General features: G+C 40.5%; 2 protein-coding genes across 2 annotated transcripts in view; both read left to right on the forward strand.

The window, feature by feature from the left end:
* Positions 1–10,240, forward strand: part of ncaph (non-SMC condensin I complex, subunit H) — a 13,343-nt gene extending 3,103 nt beyond the window's left edge. Inside the window, exons 6-18 of the mRNA XM_046074710.1 lie at positions 167–309; positions 2,136–2,325; positions 2,445–2,527; positions 3,205–3,398; positions 3,837–3,982; positions 4,452–4,558; positions 5,683–5,802; positions 6,323–6,430; positions 7,146–7,289; positions 7,542–7,652; positions 8,067–8,143; positions 8,416–8,491; positions 9,027–10,240. Coding sequence (XP_045930666.1) covers positions 167–309; positions 2,136–2,325; positions 2,445–2,527; positions 3,205–3,398; positions 3,837–3,982; positions 4,452–4,558; positions 5,683–5,802; positions 6,323–6,430; positions 7,146–7,289; positions 7,542–7,652; positions 8,067–8,143; positions 8,416–8,491; positions 9,027–9,086 — 1,559 coding nt within the window. The 3' untranslated portion in view covers positions 9,087–10,240. The remainder of the gene's footprint in view (positions 1–166; positions 310–2,135; positions 2,326–2,444; positions 2,528–3,204; positions 3,399–3,836; positions 3,983–4,451; positions 4,559–5,682; positions 5,803–6,322; positions 6,431–7,145; positions 7,290–7,541; positions 7,653–8,066; positions 8,144–8,415; positions 8,492–9,026) is intronic.
* A 686-nt stretch (positions 10,241–10,926) lies between these two features.
* On the forward strand, positions 10,927–18,634 carry vamp8 (vesicle-associated membrane protein 8 (endobrevin)). Its single transcript, XM_046074525.1, has 3 exons — positions 10,927–11,083; positions 14,555–14,710; positions 16,500–18,634. The coding sequence occupies exons 1-3, from the start codon at positions 11,069–11,071 to the stop codon at positions 16,677–16,679; spliced, it is 351 nt and encodes a 116-aa protein (XP_045930481.1). The 5' UTR covers positions 10,927–11,068; the 3' UTR covers positions 16,680–18,634.
* Positions 18,635–19,704: the final 1,070 nt, after the last annotated feature.

Raw genomic sequence — 19,704 nt, forward strand, 5'->3', positions numbered from 1 at the left:
ATGTGCTGTTGAACTTCCATTTGTATACACTGGAGCTAGGGAGCAGGTTTTGTCCTATAGAATGTAAAATAAGTGTACCCACATTAGTCATTTTTTTTTTGTTTGTTTTTTTTTTTTTTTTTTTTTTATGTTTTCTACTCTTTATTTATTTATTTTTAATATACAGACCATGGTCCGACAGAGGAGGAGGACAAAGATGACGGGGCTGAAGTGACTGCCAAGCAGCCGAAGAAAAAGAGGCCTCCTAAGAGGACAGTAGAGCAGAACCTGAGCAACATCAATAGCGCCGAGTCTGAAAGGAAGTGTGAGGTACGGCGTCATCTATGCAAAAAAAATTAGGGTTGAGCCAGTACTTGACTGAAACAAGTATGCAGTGCAGATAATGTATTTTAATCAGAAAGTTATCAAAAACATTCCTCTGAAGCTCAATTCCAAGCCTCTTCTGTAAATAGTTCAACCTCTTCTTTTACTTCTGGTTAATTTCAGGCTTAAATGAACAACTTTAAGTTAATCACACCAAAGTCCTTATAGGCAAATCATGCCATTCAGCCGCCATCCTTGCAACGCCTCCGGGCAGCTATTTCGGTTCCTATCTGAATGAATGGGGGGAGAGCCAGAACTGTACTTTTACTGGTCCCTGGGATGTGAAGCGAATAGAATCGGCAGTAAAATCTAATAAAAATTGCTGGAAATGTCTGACAACTTTGACCCAAAATAAGGTTTAAAAAGCGGTTTTCTCGGCTGGTTATACTTCTTCTACGCACGCGTCACCATCTCCACACATGCGCAATAGAAGTAAAAAAGACCCTTACGTCAGTGGAACCACACAATTGGCTGAAATGTGTTTCCCGCTTTAGCTGTTAAAAGCAGACGTTTGGCTTTCTTGCGGGAGAGGCAGGATAGCCACCATCTTTGCCATTACAAGCTTTCCCCGTAGAGTTAGTTGTATTGAGGATGTGATTGAGTGTCATGTCTCTTCTATAAAACGTCTCTGATTCCACCTGCATTAAATTCAAGCCCTGCCCACTCTGAGTACAGATATGGATACAGATTATTTAGTTGGTTTAAAGGTACAGTTTATGGTATACTCTCTCATCCCTAAGAACAATATAAGTTCAAATCACAACCTGCCCAGTTCTACAAGGAAAATGGTTGTGCTGTTATTCACGTAACCTTGGTATTTACTATCTTCCATGTCGATTAGATCTGTGGCACTTGAATAAAAATGTTCCCTGTTGATTCATGTACTAGGAAGCTGCTCCAAAAGGATATTTCTTAGCTTATTTCCTCTGGTTCATAGTCTTGGAACCTTTTTGTCAAAAAGGGCTATATGCTCGCATTATTTCTCCTGCTTGACAAGAAAAAAGGTTCCTTCTAAGATGCAGCACCAATCTCACTTTTGATCTGTTGATACTTTTACTCCTTTAATTGGCTGACTTATGCACACACACACTAGAGCCAAACTGATAAATCAGCATGGCGATATGTCGGATAATAAAATCCTCAAATTTCGAAATCGTATCTGTCTTAAAAATGCCAAATGTGTCGGGCTCTAACAGCCAGTGCTCATTACCATTTTATTCATTTATTTGAATTAGTAGAAAGGTTAGTATCAGCCCCACTACTGATCTGGTGTGAGAGATGAGTGCATCTGTAGTTATTTTTCTACCAACGTTTTTCTACTTCTTCTGAGGTCCTGTACTTTGTAAGTTTTGTAGGAAATCATGTACAAAGGTCACCTTACTTAAGTGTGAGCAAAGGCAATATCCCTGCAGTTACACCATATCATTCTATCGCTGATTAAAACTTCATTATCATCTTTACCTACTGAATGTCTGACTGATGACTGATAAGTTCTGCTTGATGATTAAGATCAATTATTAGACACGGGGCACTAAGCTGTCATCTTAGGGAAGGCAATGAGAGATTTCTGCCGAAAGGAATTTTTATCTTTGGTCTCCATTATAACTGCATCAATGTTTTATGCCCAACTGATCCTCATGCTCAAATAACCAAAACATCAATGAAGGACAAATTACTCAGAAGGTTGTTTCAGAGCATTGAATAAGTACTTTTGACCTCAGAGCCATTATCATATGACAGTGAACATGATAAGCTGTCCTTCTCCCACCCAGGTGGACCCCATGTTTCAGCGGATGCCCTCATCCTTTGATGAGAGCAGCACAGCCGGCGTCTTCCTGTCAGTCCTCTTCAGTGAGGACAGTCGCTGCGAGCTGCTGTTTCCCTCCTACATGACCCTCCTGCAATCCAGACCCTCTTACTCCCCTCCACCTCCGCAGGGAGTCCCTGCATCTCCGTTCATGGGTAAAAAAAACATTTACCAGGCCCAAGAAATGTGTTTTCTCTCATTGTCTTTGTCTGAACCATAGCTGTTCCACAGTAGCAATCCTAAACCCAATCTTTCTCTGCTGTGTTTCTGCCAGCCGGACTGCAGCGTTCCCAGGAGAAAAGCTCCATCTGCCCCTCGCTGCAGGACTTCTCCTTCACTAGCTGGAACCCTGAGCAGGTCAGGAAACAAACAAACCACCAAGTGTGTGAATTGTAAATAACTCATAGACTTCTTTCATATTTCCTAGATTAAGTGGTAACAGAACCCACAATTACTCTAAATGTTTTAATACAGAGCAGTTCTCTAAGAGTGTAAAAATGTAATATTCAAACTGCTTGCTGTTTTGAATTCAAAATGTATAGTCTAACAAACCTTTTTAAGTATTTTGCACTGTGGTTCTATAGTGGGTGCTTTTAAAATTCAGTTTGATCTATTGCATTCAAGAAGTGACAACAAGTTAAAATTCACAGGTATTTTTCCACGGAAAAGGAAGCAGATTTTGCTTCAGATATTTTGGGAAATACCGGGATCCCGATTCCTGGCCTACAACCCAAGTGCCTAATTAATAATATATTTTCTTGGGGACACCAATGTTAGGACCCTCACACACCAAGCTGGCCTTGAAGAACATGGCTGACCAGGTCATGTATCTTCTGTTAAACTGTGGAAACTGCCCCACTGTCTGATGAAGACAACAGTGACAACCAATTTATCATCCAGGCATCTTCTCTAGGACTGCAGTTTAGGATCCATTACCTTGTACCCATATGGTCCTAAATCGTCTGCCCGAGTCTTATTTTCAGAGACTGTCAGTTCCCCGCCAGTCATCTGTCTGACTGAGCATCTTCTTTCAGACCATGAATCAGCTCTTGGAGAAGATGAAGCAGGGCGAACATGTGTTTGACGTGAATGCTGAGCCTGAGCCAGAGCCTGAAGAAGATGACTGCCCTGACTTTGACGCTGACTACGAGGAGGGACTGGGCGACTGTGAGGAGAGATCCAAGGAACACAAGGAGGGTTGTGAGGCCACTGTGTCTGGCAAAGGAAGGTAAGATAATGGATTGTAGGGCAGTTGGAACAGTGATGTTTGACCTTCTGTTCTGTTTTTTTGTCTTGTCTGATGGAAATGGGGCAAATGTTTCCAGAGGTGGCTCTCTTCTTTGTGTGTGTCTGCACTTTCTCTCTTTTCTCTTCCAGTACTATTTAATGCGTTGTACGTTATGTTAGGATGAAAGAATAGCCTCTATTAAGTTCTATATAGGAAAAGAGCGTCGTCTTCTTAATTCCTATTTAAGCTTGCAGGGTTAAAATGCATTACCTGTGTAATCATCAAAGTAATTGCACTGCCTATTATCACCAGGAGAGTGGATATTTAATTCATTAGAACACACTGAAGGGGGTCAAAATCCAACTGTTATGCCTCTTTTAACAAAAGGCTAATATGTGTCTGTGCTGGTTTGAATGGTTTCTCGTGATGGTGGTACAGGGATGTGATTCCTATCGGAGAGGGAGATATCGCCACTATGTGTCTGCAGCTGTCCTCTCAGCCCAGGGAGTATTCATACTTCAGCCCCAGGACCATGGCCACGTGGGCTGGACCCGGCTACTGGCAATTCAAGCCAAAGCACAAGTGTGAGTTGAATTAATGGTTTTAACAACATAATTAGAGACAACTGTGGTGTCAGAGTAGAGATGAGAGAAGCAAGTGACCTTAATCAAGACATGTTAATTATTATAATTTATCCTTGTGCTTGGATAAATGTTGTCAATCTAGTGCTATAAAATTGTAACAATAAACATATTTGTTGCTCTTTATTTATTGTGATGGGAGTTAATGTAGCTTCAGACTACTGCATTTCTTCTCTTTGTGCTGTCTTTATGAGGAGCTTGCCAGGGTGTTTCTAGTTATTAAATTGTCAGATGTATTTTGATACTTGTAGCATAATGTGCACACATTGGGCATGTTTTGTATTTTAAGGGCTATGTAGATAAATAAGGCTTTCACAGCCAAGGTCATTTCTTAATGGTTGTCCTCCCCTTACTGAATGTGTGCAGAGTAACGATTATCTGTCTCTGTTTTCATGTACTTAATCTCCTATAGTGGACCATTTGCCTGATAAGGAGACACGTAAAAGGAAGCCCAAGAAGACCTTTGAAATCGACTTCAGTGATGACGTCAACTTTGACACCTACTTCCGCACCACAAGAGTAAGGACCCCTCACTGCTTCATTCCAAACACAACCAATTAATTGTTGGAGAGTGACATCTGGTATAAATGTAGTTCCTCATATGGAGAAAAATGCTTATTTGTTTTCTTGGCTAGAGATAGATGAGGAGACTGATAACTACTCTTCTATGTGTATAATAAATATATAGCCAGAGACAGCCGTCTGTTTAGCTTAGCACAAAAACTAGAAACGGTGAAACAGCAGCTAACGAGTTTTTGTATGAATTAAACAAATAAGATGCATATAACGGGTAAACTAGTGAGCAGCAACTTTAAAGGTGCTAGTAGGTGGATATTGTTGTTGGACAGAGCCAGGCTAGTTTTTTCCTCCTGTTTTCAGCCTTTATGCTAAGCTAACAGGCTGATAGCATTGATGTACGTCATAAATGGACTAAACTTTCATTTATAAGTGAAAAGCCAATAACTTGTCTCTGTGGGCTGACATCATTATTTCTATAGTTATTTTTTGAACTGATATACTTAACCACTAGATCAAGCATAGCTGCACACATGACATTAAATAGTTCCAAGGGGGCATGGCTATAGCACAGTTTGTAGAGCGTGTACCCCATGTACGAAGCTGAGACCTTACTGCAGCGTCATGGTTTTGAATCCAGCCTACTGCCCTTTGCTGTGTGTTGCCCCCTATCTCTCTTCTACTTACCTCTCTCTTCCACTTTCCTCAAATAAAGGCAAAAAATGCACAAAAAATATCTTTTAAAAAACAGTTATACTACAAATTTTTCTCATCATTTTTCTTTCAACCAAACAATTTTATATTGTTATTATATAATACATTATATTTTATGTATTTGTTATAATATTGTTCGTCATGAACATGTCAGGACAGCTACATTTGCTGATCTGAGTGCTGCCTCTTGGGTGATGCCTTGGCACACAATACAGATGATAGAGTTTTAGCTGTAAATTCACTGAAATAGGAAGCAGACTCCTCAAATAAAACCTTATTGCTGTCTGTAGGCATTTGAGACGCTGTCCAAAATCTTTATATCCAGTCAAAGAGCTTGTGATTTTAAATGTGTAGAAACCTAAGAAGTCTTTAAATGTATATCTTAACTGAATCTATCTGGTTTCCCTTCACAGGCTGCCACTACTAACAGCAAGTCTGCCCTCAGTGCCAGCAATAAAAAAACAACTCTACCAGCGGACTTCCAGTTTCCCCCAGAGACACTCTCCCAACTCAGCCTCAAACCCTCCAGCTCGGTGAGCCCCCACTACTCCTGTCAGCTGACAGAGCTGGTGGAAAGTAGAGACGCACAAACACAGACAAACTTTTTGTTTATGGAGTCGGAGCTTGTGTGGTCCATTACTTGTGTAGACCATTAAGGAATTAGAGTTGGTTTGGGAGATTTGTGATTGAATGTAAATGAGACAGTTCCTTTTCACCCTGTTATGGGGTAGATGTCTACTATGACTGCACATATAGGAAGCAGTTGTTTATATTTGGATCTTTGGGTCCGGTTCTAATATCTTAGATGCTCTTCAGCACTGATATCACATATGAGTCAGACATTGGCTGAAATATTAACATCCACACAACCATCAGAACAAATGTACTGCACTCACAGCATATCATTTTCATGGGTATTAGCTTTTTATACTGGATTTGACAAAATTGAGAGATGCTACAGTCACCATATAATGTACCCAGAGTATCTGTAACTAAATACTGATAATTTGTGTATTAAAAAGAATATATATTGTTTTGTTTTGTTTACTCCAGTTGAGTCAAGAAGGCCAGAAGAGACTGTCCGGGGAGCTCGGAGAAGGCATTGGAGACTACGACTACAACAACGCAAACGACACAGCCAATTTCTGTCCAGGTCTTCAGGTCTGAACTCCACCTTTTTGATTGAATTTGATTTTACTGTATTTTAACATACTTTATTTATCTAAGAAGGGAGGACGATATGAGCTTCAAATAATATTGATATCAGATTGGTACCGTATGGCCCTGTATTCTATGTGGTACCTGGTGGATTCACAGCATGTTAAATCAGGCTAAAACTGAGGGCAGAGCTGTGGCTCTGTCTGTCATCAATTCTTTCCCCACTGTGCAACATGCTGCTCTGGTCACTTACTGTGAAGCAAACAATGGGATAATCGATCCGTCATCATCACCTCAGTTGAATCCGATCCTTTTTCATCATGTCTCATGGTCCGTTAGTTATCAGATGATGGTGCATGTAGCGTCTCTTGAGTGATGTAGCACCTCTGTTCTTTTTCTCTAACGCTTAATGTAATTATCATTTACTTTAGCCATGTTTGTTGCTGCTGTACGTAATCAAGACGTAAATCCCATACGTCGCTATATCGTAAATTTAAACAATGTGATATGGCACACCCCATCTGAGGGACTGAGAGTGGGTGGACCTTTAGGGCATATGACAAGCATTGCAAGAACACCAGGCGGAACTACCTCTTCTGACGTAAATACTGTACTGTAGACTTCTAATGTCCTGAGGAACCAGAGATAGAGGATCAATAATTACAAAAATCTCACATTTTCCTCCTCTTTGCATCTCTTTGTTCATCCTCCTTCTCAGGGTGGTGACAGTGATGACGATGTTGAAGGGTTTGCCAGTTCAGAGGATACACAGCCTTCAGGTGACAGTATACCTGCACCATCACAAGATCTGGAAGGCATCTCGACCTACGGGGAGGATGATCTGGTACCAGAACCACACAGGGTGAGAGACACAAGATTTTAGTCATACTCTGTGTCTACGCCGGTCTTGGCTTTTTCTGCACAATAGTGGCTGCAACTAAAACTGCTTTATGATCTCTTAATATGAATGACAGCCAGTAACTCTGAAGGCTGTGGGCACATTTTGCACGATAGATTCTACTCATCTTTAATTGGACTGATTTTATATTTGTATAGAAGTTATTTGATTTTCAGTTTTACATACTTGAACTAACATTATTGCTGCTTCCTGTAGGTCAACAAGATTGAGATCAACTATGCTAAAACCGCTAAGAAAATGGACATGAAGAGACTCAAGAACAACATGTGGACTCTTCTGACTGACAGCCCAGAAAAACCCACAGAGGTAAATCACACTGACTGAATAGCCATGTATCTGCTTTTAATATATTATGGTAAATTCTTTAGGTTTAGGTATTGAAAGGGCTAATATATGGGTCTAATATAGGATTGGTTGCCTGAGAAAGAGCCTTTGAAAGAGCCTTTCTGAAGAAGTTCAGAGATTTTCACCTAGAAGCTCGGAGAAGCCACAAAAAAAAAAAGTCAGAACCCTCTGGAAAATAAACTGGGTGCAGCATTTGCTGTAGGCGACAGAATCGACCTGCATACGCTCTTGAAAAAAGACACAGGCCCAGAATCTAGTCTTCGGCCATTGCTCACATTTGGTTGGTAGAGCAGAAATGCAGAGATCTATCGGTGTGTATCTGTGTCCTTTGTTGTACACGTCTGTTTATCAGTTATGCCTTGATGTTCTCTACAGGAGGTGGCAGCTTTGGAGAATCCAGAGGTGTGTGGGGAGAAGGTCTTCAGTGAGACCACAAAGACGCTGCTTCAAAGGTACCAACGGACCTCCTACCATGCATGCGATGGCAAAGCACTAATGACGAATAATAATGACTGAATAGCACTCGCACAAATACATATATGTATCGCTGTTGTTTGGATAATGGTTTCTACTCCGGGGGGGTTACTGTGGTTTGTGATCTGTGAACGATAACACTTGTGTGGGTGGATGGCAGCAAAGCTAAAAACTTTCTTAAATGCACTGGGCTTGAACAGCATAATTGATGGAATGTAAAAAATATTGTGTGTGTCTTTTTTTTTCCCAGGTTGCCAAACACGATGGCTCAGAACCTATCGGTGCCTCTGGCGTTTGTCGCTCTGCTTCATCTTGCCAATGAAAAGGTGAGGGTTGTTTATGTTAAACATTTTGGCTGGGTGTTTATTCGGCAACTAGGAAATTCCTGTTTCTCTCTTTTTTTTTTTTTTCTTTTTTTTTTTTCATACATATATTTGGGTAATGGAAACTGTATTGTTCTGTTTGTCGAAGTCCTGAAACAGTTGAGGAAAGTAATAAATACATAAAAGGTCTTGGAAAAAGTAAACCCATAGTTCGTTATTGTAGGAAATGCGTGTATTCACTTTCTTGCTGAGAGTTACGTGAGTCAGCAGCCGATTAGCTTAGCATAAAAATTGGAAACTGCTAACCTTACTCTGTCTAAAGGTAAATCTTTTGATCTATTACTGTAATGTATTCTGCTGCGTATAGTAGTGCTCTTCACCTTCATTTTAAATATGTATAAACCTTCCATGTTATCACTCAGGAGTTTCAGTATGTCTGTTCCTGGAATGTTCTTATTTAGACATGTCTGCCTATTGAAAAAAGTATTCATGTCTATATTTGTAGTGTGCAATGTGAAATATGTTTTGTTTTTAACAGAATTTGGAGCTGGTGAAGGTTGATGACATGTCCGATATCATCATCAGACAAGGCCACTGAGGAGAAATGAATGATAGCGTGTTTTAAGTAGAATCGTCGCTGTTCCTTTGTGCTGTTCTCTACTTGTACTTTGTAAATTATCTGATGTTTCTCCGTGACACTCTGTGCTTTTTGTTTTTGTTCATTTCCTAGAAAATACAATATGTAATCAGGAACTGTTCAAAAGTCAAATGTGTCTTATTTCTAAAAGGGTTTGCAGTCCCTTTCATTCTGTCTGATGCTTATTTGTGTGTAGATATTTAACTGCTCAACCACCACACAAAATTGTATATTGTCAAGAGAAATAAAAGCCTTTTTTTAAAAACACAGTTATTAATTCCCCCCTCCCCCCTACAATTTTCGTATTCCCAAGAATACAATTGACAGTATTTTTATAGCACACTTGCCTGTCAGGCAAATTGTTTTCCAAAATGGACATAATGGCTTGGATTATATTTAGCTGTTGGTGATTCAGGAAAGCCTGATGCACTGGTCTCACATGACAGCAGGTAATGAACAGCATTTATACTTCACCACCGCCTTCCTATATAGAGTTGAAACCGGTTGGTCAGGGCTGGCCGCTGCTGGCTGGGAGGCACTTGTTATGAAGGAGGTGCAGAGCAGGGAGGAGCCATTCGGTCAGCTGAGAATGACACCAAAGTCCCAACTGTTCTGCAGTCTGTAGCACTGATACATTTTTCTGTCATTGATTGTATTTAGAAAATTCATAGCTAGACTAATGCTAATCCCACATTCTCACCACCATCATTTCCTAATGTGTGCCTTCCTACAGTGAAACATCTTTATCTAACTAAACGGGATCTGTGACATGCAACATTGCTGCTGATGTAGAGATACTGAGTTACTGTTGAGTAACAGCAACACGCTATGTTCTGACATCAGCAATAAGACATAATGAGAGTACAACTTTTTAAGCCAATCCAGAGCTATTAATGTCACTTTCCTGTGCTGGATAATTCGGGCCTGAAAATGCTTGATGAACCCAAAAAAAGGTGTCAATTAAAATGTCTGTTTAAAAAAAAAAACCCTTCTGGTTACCAATTTCATAACTTTTTTTGTTTTGTTGCTAAGCAATATGCTGCTGTTAAGTTTTTATAGGGTGAAAGAATAGCATTGATTTGGTGGATTTAAAATAAAGCTTTGTCATAACTTTCCTTCATATGTCTGTGCTTACTGTATAGGCTAACCCTTGTTTAGTCCTTTTGTTTGATCATAAACACAAAAGGTGACAACACCTAGCACATGCCTCAGAGGTCTTTGCTCAGCGGAGAGGTATAGACAATGTGGGGAAGTTGTTTGATTGGTTTATTTTAATGATTCAGTTATTAGGCAGCCAACAAAAACTAAGAAATTGGGAGGGAAACATCAAGTTGTTGTTTCAACAATAAAGGAAATGAATGGAAAGAGCCTTCAAAGTAAAAGCAAGCTATTGTCATGGCACAGGTATGCGAATACAGGACTGACGAAGTGGTCAGGTCATTACATTTATTATGAAGTGAAAATAATGTATAAAGTATAAACAGTATACTTAAAGTTGTCATGCTATATACAAATCCAGGCCAATCTCATTTGTGAAAATGTATTTTGTCATTGTAACGTTAGTTTTTAAATGTTTGAAAGCAGTAAAAGCTGATTACGTTTAATATAAACCTGGTCCTTAAATGTATTTAGTTTTCACTTTTAACTTTGAGGCTTTTGTATAATTACCAACCCGCTGACTTTACACTGCTAACTTGTATTCCTCGAAAAAGTAACGAGAAGTTTTATTTTTAAGAATATATTCAGGAAATTGCATTGTGGTCCACTTGACGCTTGAAGCGAAGGAATTCAGTTTGAAGGAGAGAAAAAAAAAATAACAACCAGGAAGTTATACAGAGGAAGAAACGTATTCGCTTTGGTGGAGCATCAAACTCTTAACTCTTTCAGAAGGTTTTATTTAGGTTTTTAATACAGCGAGGTCAAAGGGCATTGTTTCCGACAAGATGGACTTTGATCCGGTAAGTTAACGTTAGGTGATAATGGTCGAAGCTTGTGTTTTTGTTTAGGAAGCCGCCCCGCCGTCACAATGTTTAGCCTGAAATACGACATGCCACAGGTGTATTTCCGGATATAAGAAGTTAACGTTACATTTGAATTAAAACTGTTGTACCAAGTCTGAAAACGTGTTTCATAAGTAACCGCATTAAATGAAGTCCCAGAGTAACGTTATCCTAAAAAATGGCCTAATTGCACCCGCTGCTGAAACCATGTAAGAATGAGTCCATGGTAGAAATACTGTTTTTCATGCAGTTCAGATTGTGTTTTTTCACTTAACCCAAGTCAGACACTTCACCTGAAGACTTTTATCTTCTGCTTTACATGTTCAGATTTTTATTTCAGACACAAAACGTTTGTTTTTCCGCATTACATTTCAAAACCACAACTCTGCCTCTGGTGAGCCTGAAGCCAAACTCCAGTGAAGGATGTGTCAGTTTAATGCTAACTTACCTTGCCTACTGATAAGCGACAAAACTCGGCCCAGTATGGCTCATTACATTTCTTATTTCCCACATTTGTCTCTCAAAAGCACGTCTTATTAACTTGACATAGATATTATCCACCGCGCAACACCTCCCTGCTTGCTAGCTTGCACAAACTGGGGCTAACATTTAGTTTTAACGAAACTATGCTAAGAGAAGGAGTTCTAAAACTTGTCATGTTATTGTAAGTTACTCTGAATTGAAAAGAGGCATCTAATAAAACTTTGTACCTTTTATCCTATAAACTGTGTTGCTGACTTTGTCAAATTTGAATGAACATGTCTGACTTACTTTCAAGGCTCAAGGTCCTTGAAAGTCTCTCAGGATCTTCAAGGAGTAAATTTATTAATACTGTTATTCATGACAACTTCTGAAATTGCAAGAGATGGTACAAACCTATCTTCAATGTGTCTTTCCTTCCACGTTTGCTCGCTGCTGTGCTTCTAACAGCCATGTGATTAGTTTTTCAACTCTTATCTAACAGATCTTCTCAGAAAGTCATTAGTAACAAAGACTTGTCCAGTTTTGAAATATTAACCTTCCTTTTCTGTGAAGATTCACAGAACACATTGGGCTTTTTAGCTGTGCTGAGGGGAAGTTAAACCAACAAACAGTTATCCCGCAGCATTAAATGTGTCGTTTTTTTACTAGCATCATCATTTATTAGGGTTCTTTGATAAAAGAAAGTCTCGCTGCCTGTCTAGTGTCTGCATGATGTGCATTCAGACCTTGTCACGTACACAAGACAGATTAGGGTTGTTTCCCATTTGACTAGATTAGGACATGAACAGCGAGGATTTCATGTGGCCTAACAAGACAAATGAAATCCTTTGCATTTACTGCTGCGGCCAAAGCTTTTACCAGGAAATATTTGATTTATCTCATTTTAAAGAGCACTTCCTTATCTGTGTCATCCTTAATCCTTATGTATAAGCTCAATATTTACAAGGTGCCTTATCTGCCAGGTTTTTGTTTGAGTTGTCAAGTTTAACTGAAGACTGAAGTCACTTTTCATGCATGAAACAGGAACACGGTTTTGATGAATTGCTCTACAAGGCTTACAGCGGTTCAAACGTTTGAATAGGATACTTAATGTAGCCGAAGGCATGAACACCTTGTGCAGGGCAAGTTTCTGTCTCCCTGTTTCTGTTAATGTTGATACATGATAGCTATCAGCCATTCAGTGGGCCTCACTGAAATACTATCACTAGTACAGGAAAGGGAGAAAGAGAAAAAAAATCTGCTTTATATGGCAGGGAAATAAAAGCAGAGTTAAACAGGATGCACAGCAAGGCATCTGATCAGAATACTGACACATATGATAAAAAAGGGGAAGATAAGGAACAGAAAAGACTGCAAAAGTGACAGGACAGATTGTACATGATAAAAAAAAGCAGCTATATAGAAGTAAGTCTTGCAGTGCAAGTGTTGTTTTGAGAGGTGAATTAGATGAACCAACAGCTCCAACAGAACATTAAAAGAGTGAAGTACAGAAAGCGGGAGTGATAGGGGAGAAGAATATAAAGAAGGCAGCAATGGAGGAAGGGAGATACTGCACCAAAAGAAAGGGAAAAGGCAGTAGAAGAATGAAGAATGCAACATTGAAAAGAAGGGAGAAAGGAATAAAGAAGGCAGGGGAGGGGAACAGGAGAGATGTTGGACAGCAGATGACGCACCAAAACCTGCTGTGTTTCCTAGAGACCGTTTTGTTGACAGTCTGGTGCGGGCTCATGGGACAGGGCATATAACATTTGAAATCACACCTCCAATTATGTGAGATCACAGCTTTTCTTTCTGTTGAATGCAGATGCGCTGTAGCAGGCGTTCATGTTAAAGCAATCGTTTGACAGCCAGCAGGCCGTGCCGTCACGTGCAGCAGCCCGAGGGACTGAAAAGACTCAAAGCCACCACCAGTTGTCATGATCATTGTTGTGTGAAAATACAAGCCTGTTAGTGAATGAGTTGACTTCTGGTGCTGTATTGAGTTGCGCTGGTGACAGATGAATCCAGCCCTTTTTTTTAATACGGTCTATGATCCAGCCACAGTGTGGGGGGGAGGATCATCTGTCAGAACAGATGCTTAGGCCATCTTGAGCACAGGTTCATTATGAATTCAAAGTTCAGTTGAACATATTAGCAGAGGCCAGGCCATGCTAAGCTTTGAAAGGGGCTCCCCAGACATTTAGTGTTGCACTTCCATAAAGTTGGGCTCCTCAAAAGAGACATAAATAAAATCTAAATCAAAGCATTAGACCCCAACATATCCTGTCTGTTGGTCTCAAATATGAGTCAAGTTCCACAAACACTGGATCCTACAATTTACCACAACGCAACTTAAAACCAGGGCAGGTGATTTATTTTCAGAAGCGCTTTTGTTTTTATTTGTTGAAATTCTCCTCACGCCGCGACAGTAGTCTGTAAGTCCAATGCTCTCGAGTCTGACACCGAAATTAAAAGCCTTTGTCGTAGAATTTTGTTTGAATGAAATGATTCCTACTCTACACACTCTGTGCATGAAAACTTGTTTTGGAGGAGTGGCTTTGGAAAGAGGTCTGAAGGGAGGGTGTGGGATTTTTCACTTGGATACTTTCATTATCTAGCAGTCTGTTGCTAGTTTCTCCAACGTTGCCTACTACAGCTTTAATATCTTGTTTCAAACTCCTGCAGGCTTTCTGTTTAAATAATGTAATCTAAACTGAGATATGCCAGATGATATCATCAGGGCTATTTTTTCAATATTTTAAAAGCTCCTCAAGAGCCACAGAAGACATTATACAGCTATTTTCTCAGGCTGATAAGCACTCTTTGTAACAAGTAAACTTAATTTCTGTGGAAAGCCTATGTGCATTAATCTCTTAGTTCTTGTTAATGGATTTGGTCTGTATGGATTGCAGCTGGCATGCGTACTTTTTACTTTTTCTTAAATGACCTTCTTCTGTCCAATCCCAGGAGCTGGCAGAGCCGAAGCCACAGGACAAGGTGCAGGTCTTGAAGGAACAAGTAGATGGAGTTAAAAACATCATGACGCAGAATGTGGACCGGATCCTGGCCCGAGGAGAGAGACTGGATGACCTCATGGACAAGTCTGAGGACCTGCAAGCAGGGGTCAGTCTTACCACACGGGTTTATGCTTTAACTTTGTGAGAAAGTAGGTGGAGATGTGGACGATGTTCCCATATGTGCACAAACACACTTTTGGTGTAAATTAAGAGGTTGGTAGCAGGAGAGGCTCTCATGTTTAAGACATTACAGAACAAAAATAATCTGACCAGCTGTGACCTTTTTCTTGCTCTGACCTAAACTTTGAAATAAGGGCACTTTAGTAAGGCTTCCTTCCAGCTGCACCTCGTTAGGTGATTACCCCCACAACCTTTTTTCTGCGGTTCAAATACCTCACTGCACAGGCTGCATTGACCTTCTTCACAGTAGACTTTTTGATTTTTGTCATAGCAGCAAAAGCGTAGGCGGAACTGATAACATTAACGATGGCTCTGTTTGATTGACGTGTCCCAGGAAGCCATTTTAATCAGCCATCATTCACAAAGCCAGGACCCTGAAACTGGCGATGTTAAATGGAATACAGTCATTATTAATGCCATTAAGTACAGCTGTGGCTTTTCTGCAATGAAATGTCAAAATGTCTGCCATGAAAAATGCCTACTGCTCATCATAAGGAATGAAGTGAGCACTTTCTGTAAAAGCTTTCATATAGGAAATTATATGTTTCTATACGTGGAATTATCACAGTAACTTCGTTTTCTGAAGCACCTGTACAATACATACACACACAAACGTCTTTCTCACAGCCAACATTTTGACTTGTCATAGCTGTAAAAGCACAGCTGTATCTAATAACATTAATAACAGCTCGGTTCCATTTAGCTGTCCCACTGAATCTGCATGCACAGTACCAGACATGAACAAAGGAGGGATTATCAGTGGCACGTGATTAAGGTCTATGTACCATGTAAGGGAGAGTTAGTAGCAGAGACCTGTGCTCCCCAGCCACACATAAAGTAGCTATTATTGAATGGTGGTTAAATTTAAATGGTAAATAAAGTGTAATTTACTAAATGTCACATTTTTAAGTGTTGATAGAATCTTTCAATTGGATGCGACAATCCCAATGAAAATTGGTGCAGTCTAAGTGTTAAATCAGTCTGGTGTTGTGCTCATTAATGCCTGTTTTCAGCAGTTGGGGGAACAGTCCGGTCTTAGGGCCTGTGTCCAACAAAGCGTGTTTTCCTGAGGCCAGCATCTTTTTTCAATTCATTGCAATGGGAGCCCCGCGTTTTTACAATATGGTAAAAATGCCAGCAGTGTGACGTGGAGCTGAGTGTCTTTTCCGCACTGGGCGCCGAGTGTATTTTTTTTTTCCAGTCGCCGAGAGTTGAAAAATGTTCAACTTTGGGGGAAAACGCAGCACTCGTCACTGTCACTTTTTACCCAACTGTCCCTTCACAGTGCAGGAGGGGTGGGTCAAACACCACACCGAGCCATCTCTTGAACACATCTCCGCTCTTGAACTAAACAATGTGCCTCCTCGCTGAGTTATTTCCTCCCCCGCATTATCTCATGGAGCCACGTACAGCGAGTCCAGTTTCAGCCTTCTCTTCATGCAGCGCAAGTGCCAGTGGTGACATTTTTACATTCAGTAAAATTAGGTAGCCTACTTGCAGCACATCACTTACACAGATATTGTGTATCATAGCAACCAAAGTGTAGTAGGCAAGATTAAGAATGGGGGCGCCCATTTCTGCATAGCTGGGGTGTCCTAGTAGCCTAATGGCTAAGCTGCATTCCATATAACCGCTACATCCCGGGTTCAGTGTCAGCTGGGAATCTTTGCTGCAGGTCATATATCTCTCCACGTCTGTCTGCCCTCCCTGCTCAGGCTCAGCACTTCAAGCAGACGTCTCAGAAAGTGGCTCGCTCCTACTGGTGGAAGAACGTCAAGTTGATCGTGGTCATCGTGGTGGTGGTCCTCATCATAGTCCTCATCATCATCCTGCTGGCCACCGGAGTCATCCCTGTCAGTTCCGGGTCTACAGTCAATCCCACCAGCAAGCCATAAACGCACACATACACAACACATCCCCATAGCACAGTATACAAAGTAATATATAGACTCGAGCAAATCACTGCTGTCTGGTGAAACCTTTGTTCCTTCTGAGTTAGTTTCTACTGGTAACTTTCCTGCTTATATTGGAATTCAAGGACTTGATGCTTTGATTCAAAGAACTTTGATGCCTCATAAGCTTTAGAAACCCTTTCAAAACAGTTTCAGCTTAGCCTTTTTTGAATTTGTTAAAAATGAAGCAAAAGTCTGGAAGCTCTGAGGTCTCCACCTGACAGCAGCACAAACACTGTCACTTGTCTCAAAGGCCACTTTTAACACCTTCGTCAGCTCCTCTTGGTTTAACTGTTTCACCACCAACGGTTATTTCATTCTGGCGAAGAGGAAGTCACTTTAATGTGCAGATGAAAATGAGTGTGGATTCCTTCAGTCTCTTACTAGACATTGTGTCTTTGAATGTTATCACGTATGTGCACCTTTTACAAAGGACAGTTTGTATAGTTTAAAAGATGAAAAGGGTTTTTCTAAACAAAGTCAACATTTTCCGACTTTTTAACGAATCTCTAGCAATTGTAGGTCACAATATATTGGATGAAAGGCAGAATTGTGTATTGGATATGTATGTTACCATGTGTGGGCTTATTCCTTTCAAAGTGCTTCCAGCTTTGCATTGAGAAAATCTAGAAAAAGTAATCATTCCATTGAAAATCTTCTTAAATTTGCCAGATAGTTTTATTGAATGTATACACTTAGCTTTGCTTCAGTTCTTTTGAAAACATTGATATCAGCTCCATATTGGTGTTGTGGGCTTATGTTTGAGGAGAGGTTTGTACAACAATACACAGTCAAAGTTACAGAAACAGTTGTGCGCAGAAATCATATAATTGTGAAATATTTGAAGTGTGTTGATTTTCAGTGAGCTGGGACACTTCAGCTGGGACCTGAAGTTTGAAAACTACACAGCATTTACACTTGCATGTTTTTTCTACTTAACAGAAATCCATGGTCCTTACAGGGGAAGGTAACACAAACTTGTAGATTTGTACATTTCTGCTGTATCATCTGCCATTTTAACAGATCGTGTTAATTTTTTTCCTCACTGTGTTTTAACTCTAGACATTTTGTAAATTAAATGTATGGCTTTGGTATTTTGATTCAATAAAGAAACCACCAGGGTCAGCTGTTAAAGGTCGGTTCCCACACTTCTAGTGTTTTAAAGAATCAGGCTCCTCCAGCCAACCAGCTGAGAGGGATCATTTACTGCACCTCTATGGCTCCCCCTGCTGGGTCCATATCCACAGCTTAGCAGGAGAAAATTGTAGTCCAAAACACGTAGTCATTGTTCAGAATAAAGATCTGGTTTGTCTCACCTCACCAATTCTCAACGAGGTCAAAAAACAGCCCATAAGGAACTGTAAATAGTCAACCTACTCTCACCTATATGTATATTTGCAACAGCCTTTAAAAAATCTTTTCTTTTAGAGGATATTTATTTAATGCTCTACATCATTTGTGCTGTTTTCTTTTTTTTAATTAAAAAATTAATCAATGAAAGCTGTATGTGATTTCTGTTATCCAGACGGATTAATCAGAGTGGTCCGGTTCAATTACTCTGCTGTTAATCATTTTCTAGAAGTCTGTATAAGAAGAAGGAGGCTGTGTTGGAACACATTCTCCAGTGTATGTGTGTTTGTGTGTGTGTTTTGTATGGCTTCAGGGTGCAGTAGTCCTAATGCCTCTGCCTGTTCACACTCATACTGGCCTGATCCGATCATGTTTCTGTTCATACAGGCTCGAGCTGCAGCAGCTGTGTCATTGTATTATTTTGATCTGCATTCTCAAAATACCAGATAACTGGAATGTTTTTTTACCTGAATTCTCAGGTGTCTTATTCTGATGACTTTGATATTTAGTGGTTTTAATGGAATGGAAATAAATAGTATTCACCTCTGCTCTGTGGTGATGGTGTCCCTTCATTTACTGTTTGTTGAAGTGCCACAAGATGGAGACAGAATCCGGCTAATTTTAGACTTGAGGAAGTAGGTCAGAGGCAATGCTTTTTATACACTGCTAAAAAATATACAAGGGGGAGGGAACACTTACTCATCACAGTCTAACATGTCAATTAAACTTTAGGGATATCAGGTTGTCCAGTTAGGAAGCATAAATGATTGTCACCTGTTTCTGTGCAAATGAAAGTGACAACAGGTGCACTGGAGAGGCAACAGCAAGACTACCCCCAAAAAGGAATGGTTTTGCTGGTGGTGTCCCCAGACAGTTGCTCTCTCCTTGTCCTTCCTGATTGATTGTTCTTTAGTTTTGTGTTTTGCTTGTGTCACTACTGGTAGCATGAGGCGGTACCTGTAGCCCATCCAGGTTGCACAGGTAGTCCAGCTCCTCCAGGATGGCACATCCATATGTGCAGAAGGAGTGGTATCTGCTTCTTTGGGCGAGGAGGACCAGGTGGAGTGCTGCTAGAGCCCTACAAAATGACCTCCAGCGGGCTACTGGTGTGCATGTTTCTGACCAAACTGTCAAGAGAAACAGACTCCATGAGTGTGACATGAGGGCCTGACGTCCTCTAGTGGGATCTGTACTCACAGCCCAGCACCGTGCAGCTGGATTGGCATTCACCAGAGAACAAGAGAATTTGCAGGACTGCCATTGGCGCCCCGATCTCTTAACAGATTAGAGCAAGTTCACACGGAGTATATATGACACGCCGTGGTGAACGTTATGCTGCCTGCATCATCATCCAGCATGACCGGTTTGGCGCTGGGTAAGTGATGGTCTGGGGAGGCATATCCTTGGAGAGTCGCTCAGACCTTCACGCGCTAGAGAGTGGTCTGACTGTTGTTAACTGATCTGCCTAACTTATCACAATACACTGGTCATTACTTCCTCCATGTGATGTGATTCTTCCTGAAACAGGTCAATACTTATTTCCCCCACTGTAAGTGGAAACCAGTATGTGTGACCAACTTGACACAAATGTCTCTTCCTTGTCCTCTGACATATTTAT

Source organism: Micropterus dolomieu, linkage group LG17 (genome assembly GCF_021292245.1).
Source record: "Micropterus dolomieu isolate WLL.071019.BEF.003 ecotype Adirondacks linkage group LG17, ASM2129224v1, whole genome shotgun sequence".
NCBI classification, from domain to species: Eukaryota; Metazoa; Chordata; class Actinopteri; order Centrarchiformes; family Centrarchidae; genus Micropterus; species Micropterus dolomieu.

What these genes read in the sequence shown, in the direction of transcription:
- vamp8 (XM_046074525.1), top strand. An exon ending in CTGAGGACCTGCAAGCAGGG is followed by an intron (nt 14,711 to 16,499) that starts GTCAGTCTTACC and finishes CTCCCTGCTCAG; the next exon opens with GCTCAGCACTTCAAGCAGAC.